This window comes from Notothenia rossii, assembly GCF_949606895.1.
Source record: "Notothenia rossii genome assembly, chromosome: 7".
Lineage (NCBI taxonomy): Eukaryota > Metazoa > Chordata > Actinopteri > Perciformes > Nototheniidae > Notothenia > Notothenia rossii.
In genome coordinates this window covers 15,103,396-15,113,886 of record NC_136905.1, presented here as the reverse complement: position 1 = coordinate 15,113,886, position 10,491 = coordinate 15,103,396, and the positions used below count along the sequence as shown (strand labels likewise).

General features: G+C 39.3%; 1 protein-coding gene across 1 annotated transcript; it reads right to left on the bottom strand.

Moving 5' to 3' along the window:
- Nucleotides 1-220: 220 nt before the first annotated feature.
- tap1 (transporter 1, ATP-binding cassette, sub-family B (MDR/TAP)) lies at nt 221-10,461 on the bottom strand. The gene is made up of 13 exons (XM_079692117.1): nt 10,121-10,461; nt 9,194-9,526; nt 7,555-7,783; nt 7,122-7,236; nt 6,846-6,976; nt 6,418-6,623; nt 6,106-6,303; nt 5,302-5,430; nt 4,991-5,185; nt 3,208-3,381; nt 2,469-2,628; nt 1,674-1,810; nt 221-1,584 (listed from the first exon to the last, which is right to left on the bottom strand). The coding sequence occupies exons 2-13, from the start codon at nt 9,512-9,514 to the stop codon at nt 1,354-1,356; spliced, it is 2,226 nt and encodes a 741-aa protein (XP_079548243.1). The 5' UTR covers nt 9,515-9,526; nt 10,121-10,461; the 3' UTR covers nt 221-1,353.
- Between the last annotated feature and the right edge of the window lie 30 nt (nt 10,462-10,491).

Sequence of the window (10,491 nt, the reverse complement as noted above, 5' to 3'; positions counted from 1 at the left end):
TTTCATGCAGGTGCTTGAGGTTCAACACCCAGCGCAGGGACATCTTTAGTCCATTGCTATGCTGATGTTAAATCTGGAGAAATGCCCCCACCACTTTTTCTAACAAAAATGCATGGAACACAATAGCAGCGTTGAATCTTTTTAGTTTTTACATTATGGCTTCAAAGTGTTCACAATTATGACTTTACTTAAACAAATGAACATCATTTTGTCTGAAGGGAATGGTGGAATTATTATGTTTTATTTTTTTTTAACAATTTACCATATATACACATATTTGCATTAAGACCAACAGGATCAGATGAACATATAAAAAAACAGAAACATAAATAAAGTTGAAGTGCTAGCGATATTTCGGAAGTGATATTCTTCTATTATGCATTTGATTAAACCTTTGTTGCATGTTTGCCATGACTCATGACTAGTTCCACAAATAATTTCCTTAAAAGAAAAGTTTCCTTAATGTACAAATATTTAAGTTGTGTCAAGCCATAAAGCTTCAAAAATAAATTTAAATTTAAATAAATGATCAGTAGTTTGAGTATTATTACAGAAATAGAATTCCTTAAAAAACTAAATTTCAGCCCTTTTAACCACGTATTATAATTTTAGAAACAAAAAAGCTCAAACTGAAATCGTTCATTTTCTGATAGAAATGCAGGGAAAAGCTATCAAATAAATTTGATAAAACAATAAAACAATCACAAATATACACAATATATACAATGACATCATTACACACAATCTAAAATCTCTAAAATGATTCTAGGGATTTAAGATTATAGTCTAATCTAATCTTATTATTCACTTCTGCTTTTTTTTTACAGAATATCAACATAAAACGTGTGTATGAAGCAAACAAGTGTGTGATTGTCATAAACTATCTTCAAGATGATTTCTTGTAATATTATATTTATTTATAATGTTATGTTCGTTGTGAAGCACTTTGGCAAACCCTCTGTTTTTAAAATGTGCTATAGAAATAAAGTGGATTGGATTGGATGATTCATATTCACACCCATGGGCACATTGCAACTCCACCTGCTTTAAAGGGGCATGAAGAAGGGAAATATTCCTAATAGATTAATACTCACAACACTTGTATGTATGGATAATAATAATAATAATAATAATAATAATAATAATAATAATAATAATAATAATAATAATAAATGACACTTATATAGCGCTTTTCTAAAAACTCAAAGACTCTTTGATGTATACGTTTTGGTCTCACAACTCTGTCGTTATTTAAAGCTGGAGTTTTGACTCTTCATGTCTTGATTTTGAACTAGCAACTTTCCGGTAACACGTCTGCTTTTCTGATTTGAGGGCAACCCCTGCACGCACATATCACTGAGCATCATTCTTCACCTCTTCTTGACGGTGAAAGCCCATATTCTGCTTTCTCAACAGTTCAGCATAAAGGCCGCCTTTCCTCAACAGCTCATCGTGAGTGCCTTCCTCCTTCAGCGTACCATTGTCGAGGACAAATATATGATTGGCCTTCTCTACAACACTCATCCTGTTGGATATCAACAGCACGGTGCAGTTGTTGGTTGGGTTCAACAAAGCTTGGTTCACCTGTTGAGTACAATAAGGACTTAGTGTTACATGAAGAAATCTGGTTAATATGAGCAAAATGTATGAAACTCGGAGCAAGAATTTCTTACCTGATATTCATTCTCTGTGTCCAAGTCACTGGTGGCGTTGTCCAGAATCAGGATTTTGGGACGTCTGATTAAAGCTCTGGCAATGGCGATGCGTTGCTTCTGTCCTCCTGACACCTGGCCTCCCTTCTCCCCGGCATCTGTGCGACACAAAGGCATGCTGTTATTGTGTTTATGTACATCTTTGGGGAGCAGTGCATTTTTTATTGCGTGAGGAAAAACCACAAGATGTACTGTTGGTTAAATGAGCACTTTCTAATTTTCAGATTTATACTTGTTTCTAATAGAACATGTGTTCATGCTAAGGTGATCAACTTACTCTAACTGTATTTCTGTATATACATTTATTATCCTTTACTTTTGAACCACGTTTTCCATTTCTTTTCAGTAGTATATAACAATAACAGAACATCAATGGATGCATTACCTGATTTAAATTTGAAATGGTTTAAGTTAATATGAGGTTTTGCTAAACTTGATACGGTGATCTAGCTACTCTACTGTAGCTGTCAGTAATAATATTAAAGTGTTATGTTAATGAAATTGAAGAACTTTTATTACTATCTAAGCTTGTTTTTGGAGGAAACATAATTATATGGTTTTCAATACCTGCAGATACTCTGGTACCAACACTTACTTAAACAAACGTTTTCTATTACTAAGAATCTGTAGATGTTTCTAACATTGTGCAAACATTGTAAAAAAATGATATTCTTTTAATTCCAGGAAGTAAAGAGAACCGATTGGAAGAATTACACATAAGGATTGAATGCTAATAGTTTGTGTCGTGACTCGTACCTGTGTCGTATCCCTTTGACAGCTCCATGATGAAGTCGTGTGCACTGGCCAACTTGGCAGCTCTGTACATATCCTCATCAGATGCATCCTCGCAGCCGTACTTGATGTTCTCCCGCACAGAGCGAGCAAACAGCACACAATCTTGGCTCACCACAGCAATCTATAAATAAACAGAATGCACAGGAAACCTCAGTTGCTGTGTGACTGTTGATTTACAATGAGTGTAACATCTGACAAAAAATAAGCAGAACTTGCTCCTAAGTGTTCTTGTGATATTCCTGTGACAAACATATAACATGGAACGCACTTATTGTAAGTCGCTTTGGATAAAAGCGTCAGCTAAATGCAATGTAATATAAACCTACAGGTTTCAGCTTCCAGGCTGTATCTTGTTAAGTCTTTTTTCATCTTAATGCCCAAAAAAAGAATGCAGTAATTACGCTTCTTGATATTTCTGCCTTAAAGAAAGTTCTCAAAAGACTTGATAACTGAATGCAGTCTTTACTGTTTGAATATGCTGTTCTTCTTGGTGAAAAATAGATATCTCAATTATACAAATTCATGTCTTTACGCATTCAACATAGGAATGCATTCGAAGAAACATTGATCCCTGGTTAAAACACATCATGGGTCCTGTACGTTTCTGATTATCGCGCTCAATGAAAATCAAATTAGACACTTTCAGCTTAAAATATTCTAATAAAAATTGGTCCTGTAGAAATGTCCTGTGACAACCCACCTTGTCATGTAGGTACTGGTCTTTGTAGTTTATCAGAGGTTTCCGATCCAGTAGGATCTCCCCTGCTTGGGGCTGGTAGAATCTCTCCAACAGCTTGACGCAGGTGGACTTCCCCGATCTGTTGAGCCCAACGATGGCAGTGACTTGGCCTGGCTTTATATCCAGAGAAACTTCCTGGTAGATGAGAGGAATACGATGAATTGATAAATACTTGTATTCAGTAGGGATGCTCCGATCGCCAATTTTGGGGCCGATCGCCAGAATCAGTATCGGCCGATACCGATCACCGATCCGATCGAGTGGGCGGGGCCTACGGGGATCTTCCATTTAAAATGATGTTTACAACTCAGTTAATGGGGCTCATTCACTGGCGCTTCCACAAACAACAACCAACATAATTATTACATTCAAATGAAGTACATTATTCAAGTTTACATTAACTTTCGATAATAACACGGGAGAAATTAGCGGAAGCGCTCTCTTTTCTTCTCTCCCTCTCACTCTCTCTCTCCTGACAGCCTGTCAGTATTGTCTCATGCAGCTCGCTGATCCAGTATTGAGTGACCCGACAGTGAAGAATAAATATATGTATAACTAGTTTAGCTTGTTCCAGAGGTAGATCAAATAGCTAAGTGTGTTGGGTCTAACTCTTAGTGTGTGTTTTGCTCCGCTCACCGCTTCTCATGCTTTTCCGGTTATTACCCGTCCCCTTGTGTTTTATGAAGGTTTTTATGCATGTAAACGGTGTGCAGAGTCAAAACCCTCAAAGTACACCCTGTAGCGAGTAAAACTCTAACACAGAAAATACCTCCCCAAAACGCCTCGTTGGAGATACGTCATTGTCCATTGTTTACTTCCTGGGTATTGTGACGTAGGAATGGCCAGTAGCCGCGCCCAGAGCTATGACGCGATACGGTCATGCGTTACCCGGAACCAAATGGACCAATCCGTGGAGCCGTTACGTTACGTCCGCAGATCCGTTACGTTAAGCCCCCGCTGATTGGTCCAAATTGACCAATCCACGGACTTCCTCACACACACACAGTGCAGGCAGCTCTGCTGATCTCTCCTCCCTGGCTGCAGGCTGATAACAGACAGTTGGGATTGTGGCGAAATTCTCTCTGCAGACCCATTCTCACAGCGTTTATCAACCTTTTTCTTACTCAATATCAAGCCACACTTATTGTTTTTACTTCGGCTGTGACTTTGCGTGTGCTCAGGGTGAGTTTGGCTGTGTTTCGCTGTCGCTAAACAAGGAAACCACACCTCCACGGAGCTCAGCGCTATTCACAACGTCCCGACCAATCAGAGCACACTGTGCTCACAGGGAGAGAGGGGGCTGGAGCTACTGGAGCTACAACGAGCCGTTAAAGGCAGAGAGTGAAATTCAGTGAATACACGTAGTTTACAGAGATGCTGTATGAGAAACCAATGTGAGTTTGGAAAATTGCACAATATAAATCTATTCTAGTAGTCAACAATGGAATTATGATCAGTGGAAATGGCCATGACATGGGACCTTGAAAATACTGCCAGACTGGTGAAGCCATTTTGGCGAGCTTGTTTTGCCACGCAAAGAGAAAAGTGTCATGCATTTTACGTCATGTGATCGGCTCTCGCGATCGGCTCTCGCGATCGGCATTTTTAGAGAGCACCGAACGATCGGCAGAGAGTGAGTGTCGGCCGATATCGATCGTCGGCCGATCGTTCGGAGCATCCCTAGTATTCAGTATGTAGTTGTATTAAATGTAAGATGAAATAGATGCACAACAGTTAAACAAACCTTGAGCACAGGACTGCTATTGTCTGTACCCCCGGGATAGGAAAATGTAACATCTTTGAACTGAATGTGTCCCTGAAGATCTTGGGGGGACAGAGTGCCGTTTGCTGGTAATTGAGGGTTGCGATCTAAATATTCAAAGATTTTCTCAGAGGCACCAATCGCCTTCCTCACTGCCGGGTAATAATGCATGATAGCCTGAAAGAGAGGTGGTAGAATGAGGCACATTTTAATTGAACTGAAATACATTTATTTTGAAAAAGAATTCTGTCAATTCAATTTTCATTCAAGTTTTATGTTGGCTTGTAGCTTACCTCTACAGCAGAGGCAAACTGAAGCTCATAGAGGACGAATGACACCAAGTTTCCACTGCTGACCTGCCCCCTGGTGACAAGAGTCCCTCCATAGTACAGAATGCACACCTTCAGGGCCAAGGTCGTCATCTGGGAAACAATTAAAAGCGGGTTACACATTTAACCATGCAGATGTGTCTGTAGTTGGCGTAAAGAAGTGGAATTATTTGCCGAATGATTTAAAGGGCGGTAAGAACATGTATATGTTTAAGAAAATGTATAAAGAAAGCGTAATTAGACAATATGAAGTTGACTTTTGATTGTGTTCTGGTTTTATGTTTCAGTATTTGTAAGCAACTGTGACTGAAAGAATATTGCTTTTATTTTACTTTTGTAATGGTTATTTCATTTTTATTTATTTTTTAAGAAGGGGCAGGTAAAATAAGATGTTCTTCTCACTGCCCCTTTCCACCATGTGCTTTAAAAAAAAAAAAACAGTATAAGTGTACATGTTTTGTTTTAAAATAACTGCCATGTGTGGAATAAACAAATAAATGAATAAAATAAAGCTACTGCATTTAATTGTATTTAATATACTTCAACGAAGACAAAGGTCAAAATAACTGGCCATTGCATGGTGAAATGTCTAAACTAATGGAGGTTGAAAGTATATTTCTCAGTTTTTTCCCAAGGTTCTTAGTGTCTTGATAGTAATTTTAGCATACGAGCATGGTCGCATATTTTAACCCCACCAATTACTTATACTCACGGTTACATTTATGCTTAGAAATCACTGCATACAACCCATATCAGTATTCAACTCACACTGTTAGCCCAGGTAGAGGCTGCATAGGCCAGTGCTTCCTTTTTGTTGAGGGAGTAAGTGTCCTCCAGCCGCTCTCTGTACCTCTCTGTCTCTCCATCTTCGTTGGCAAAGCTCCTCACCGTCTTCATGTTGGAGAAAGTCTCCGTGGCCACCTGGTTGGCCTTAGCCAGAGATTCCTGAACCTTTACAGCAATATTCTGTAACATGGATAAATCAAAATGACACGTTACATATTTATACATCAAAACAGCGGACTAATTGTTGCAGCTCTACTAATAAAAATACGAGACATATGAAGAAGTCGTCTTTACCTGATGGAAGTGTCCAGTGAGCTTGGGTATGACCCAGATGATAGGCAGTCCCATACAGGTAAGCAGAGACATTTTCCATGACTGGCTCACCATGAAGAACATGAGGAAGGCAAAACGCGCCGTGTACCACATCACAAGACTTAGTTTCTCACTCAGTGCCTCACTCATGTCATTGGTATCCGTGGTAACCCGGGACACTAGTTCACCTAAGAAAAGAGTTGTGCATGTGCCCAGTGAGCACACATGTTGTCAAGTATATCTATTAGGAAATTCATTACTATAAAGAAATGGGCTTGGCTTCGATAAAAAGTGTGTAGCATAAGTGAAATAAATGGATTTATTAATGATGACTGATTGTGTACAGAGCTTTTTCCTTAAAGATTATTTTCTGTTGAGTTAGTCATATATACAGGACACGCATGATTTACCTGTTGAAGTTGCCTCAAAGAAAGCAATCTCCTGTTTCAGCACAGCCTGGAAGACGGACCCCTGCACTGAGGTGTGTATGCAGCTCATGGTGATGTTGTACATGAGGTCACATACAAACTCAAGCACAGCACTGAAACATAGGACAGAGGGCACATTACAAAGTTAAGTAACCAAAATATACAGTAAGTACTTAACACCTCTACTTTTTAAAATCATTTTCATGTACTATACAAACTTAGAACCGGTAAACATAATTAGGTAAAAGGTTGCATTACCTGGCAAAAGTCATAAGTGTCATGACTGTGATGGCCTCTGCGAATGCATCCGGTGTTTCTTCATTTATGATCCAGTCCGCCACACGACCAGTGTATTTAGGGATGGCCATCTCACCTGAGGTCAGAAATTCACATCAAATAAGTATAATTTAAGAGACAAAACTGTCAATCTGAAATATGTTATGTATAGCCATTCCAAGCTTCACAATTTGAACTGAAAAACAGGAATGCCCCAAAAGCTGTACTTATAAAATACCTCTACAAATACTTGATGCTAAACTAATTGCTTGTCGTGGACTTCGTCACTAAATAGTGAACGAAGCTTCAAAAAACCCAAGAAAACTAAGATATCATTCTGAACGTTGCAGTTGTATGAGAACACTTCATATAAATGATCAACGACAAGCGAATCATTTAAATGAAAGTGTCCTACCCAAAGAAGAGAGGATTACAAGAGTCAGCACAGAGACAAAGCGCCAGAGATAAGGCCGCATGTATCCCATCAGCCTCTTCAGAGGGTCACAGGTGTCTTCCTTAGGCTTCTCAGATGGCGCCTTCTTCATCAGAGAGGAGATGTATTGACCACATGAGAGCAAAAGTGATGACAAATATCGACTCCAGTAAAGCCATGCCACTGCCGTCACAACATAACCCTGTAACACCTGCAAAGCAAAACACAGGTTCAATACACAAACCAGAAAAATATTATTGTAAATACATATTTGAATGCCTCAAATGATTCTGACAGGAGTTGGGGTAAAGCAAAAACAACATTTCTAAAATGGAGGATGTATTCTCTTCCGACTTGTTTGGTTTTGGTTTCAGTCTTGTATCTGTTGACATTGTTGTTAGAGAAAGAGGGCTGGTAACAGTAGAGATTATTTAGGAAAAATAAATAAGCAACTAACCCTAACTTTTACAACATTTATTAATCCAGAGCTACTAGGGCTGCACGATATTGGAAAAATCCCCCTGCGATATATATCGCGATATGAAAACATACAAGAATTGAAGAAAATACCATTTTTTTTCGCAAACCATCCTTTCTTGAACTTTAATGCTATACAATTGGTATTTTTTTAACTATATTTAACCGGATGAAGGATTTTAGTCACGGACGTCTGGATCTTAAGTTATCAGAGGAACAAGCTGAGCTAGCTCGGTTAGCAGTGTCAAACTGCCCTGTAGAAACACATGAAACTACTTTATTCAGTATTTTTACCTTTAATCACCGGGTCCGTTTGCTTTGGAGATTTGATAGTGATTGGTGGTTTGCTGTGCATGCAGAGCCTGCATGTCACTCACTCAAGTACCGCTGACATGAGAGCCGTGCAAGTTTTCCTTTTGTAGCAAGCAGCAAAATAATTGTAACATGACGTGTTTGAGTTAATTTGCCTACCTATCACAAGTCCTATTTTTTAATTACATTTTTTCTTTTTTTATCGCACGTCCACGTAATGTGGATATCGCGAAGGCGCATATCGCGATTATCGTCACGACACGATATATCGTGCAGCCCTAATAGCTACGCATATTATTATATAAAATCATCACAGTTATATCTAAAATCCTAATATGCAAAGTACCCAGTTAATATAGCTATCAGATACATGTATTAGAGCAAACAGTACAGTATTTCCCTCCGAAATGCTGTTGAGTAGATGTATACATTTAAATGAAATGTTAATATTCAGGTACAGTACAGTTACCTCACAGTTATGCTTAGTCACATTGCAACAATAGCATCTACCCACTCATCATATCTGCCAAGTGGCCTTGAGTAAAGGAGTTTAACCACATATTCATATCATACATTTTAAGACATCCATGTTTTTCACTAGTTTAAATTGGGGTACAAAAGCCTTAGCTGCTTATCTGGAAGTCTGGCGAGTTTTCTATCAGCACGTTAACACACACACACACAGTGGATAGGGAGCAACAATGCATCATGGGCCCTGCACTAGGATTTTCACCCCCGCAGCAACATAAGGTGTTAAGAAAAGTGCCTGCTATTATATTGATGTTATCCCTCCTGCAAAAAACACATCAATATATAAAACACAGCCACCCACCCTTTCCCAGGAGTGCCACCCCCACACTTCATCCAAGGTAGACTGATCTAGAGCCCAGAGAAGAGTGATGAACACAGGGAAGTGGAAGCAAAGGACCGCTAAGCTCTGAATCCCCTCGAAGCTCCTCATCCACAGCAGGCTTCCAGGGGAGGTAAGGGTGAAGAGGGCGAGGGGGCAAGCCCTGGCCAGCCCTCCTCCCCACAGGGTGATGAACGGATGGAAGACAATGGCGGATGAGATATGGGCCAAGCGGATGGCGTGCATCACACACACATCTAGGCACACGAACAGTAGGGGGGAGAAGTAGCTCATTTTTGGCATAATGCCCAGATTCTGCAAATAAAAGTGACAGGGGGGAGGGTCAGTAGCTGTACAGTATCAAGTCAGACACACACACAGACAGGAAACACAAAAAACATAAACACACAGCACCAAAAGGCAATTTGTAGACACTATGCACTTGACTGCAGTGTGAAGAGGTGCTGTAATGCATGGTATTCAAAATGGTATAATGTGTTTCATATATGAGGTAGCTGGATTGAAAGTGATACAGCATGTTTGTTTTCATAATGACTAATCAAGCTATGTAATTGATGACATTTTAGCAGTTTACCACTTGATAACTATAAAAACTAAGACAAAAGCGTTATATTGCATGAACTTCGTGGTGAGAATCTACTTTCAGTTTGCAGCAGTGTTCTGCATGAAGTTACTTTCATTTTCTTCCACGCTGCGGATTTCTTTGAAACGGTTCCACAGTAACCCCAAGTCAAACCCACCCACAGTAACACCAACGAATAAGCAAAACACTCTTAAATACAATATTGCTATGCAGTATTATTTAGTCGAACAGTAACGTATGCTTATGGAAAAGCTTGATAGCCCAGTTTAGCTGCTAGTAGCATTACGGTTGTTTATTCAACTTACATTTCCTTTCGACCAACCAAGTCTGATGTGAAGTTTTGAAATTAGCCTGAGGACGGAATCTGACACCGATATTTCTCTTACAAACTCAACAAAAATTGAGTTAATCCCAACAGCCTGCTAGCTCAAACGTCGACCGAGTCTATCTGTCTGTAACTGAAACCGAAAGTAAACTATCTCGTTTTACAGCGGAAAGTCCCATATCTGCCACAGTCAAGGACGAAGACTAACGACTTATAACATGCTCTTTGACTTTGGTTATATGAAGTTTGGTATTTATCCCAAACCATGCTTTCAAAAACTATAGTAAATGGCAACAATGTGTGTTGCACGTTGTACAGTGTAACAGTGATATGATATGCTTGGTTTGACTA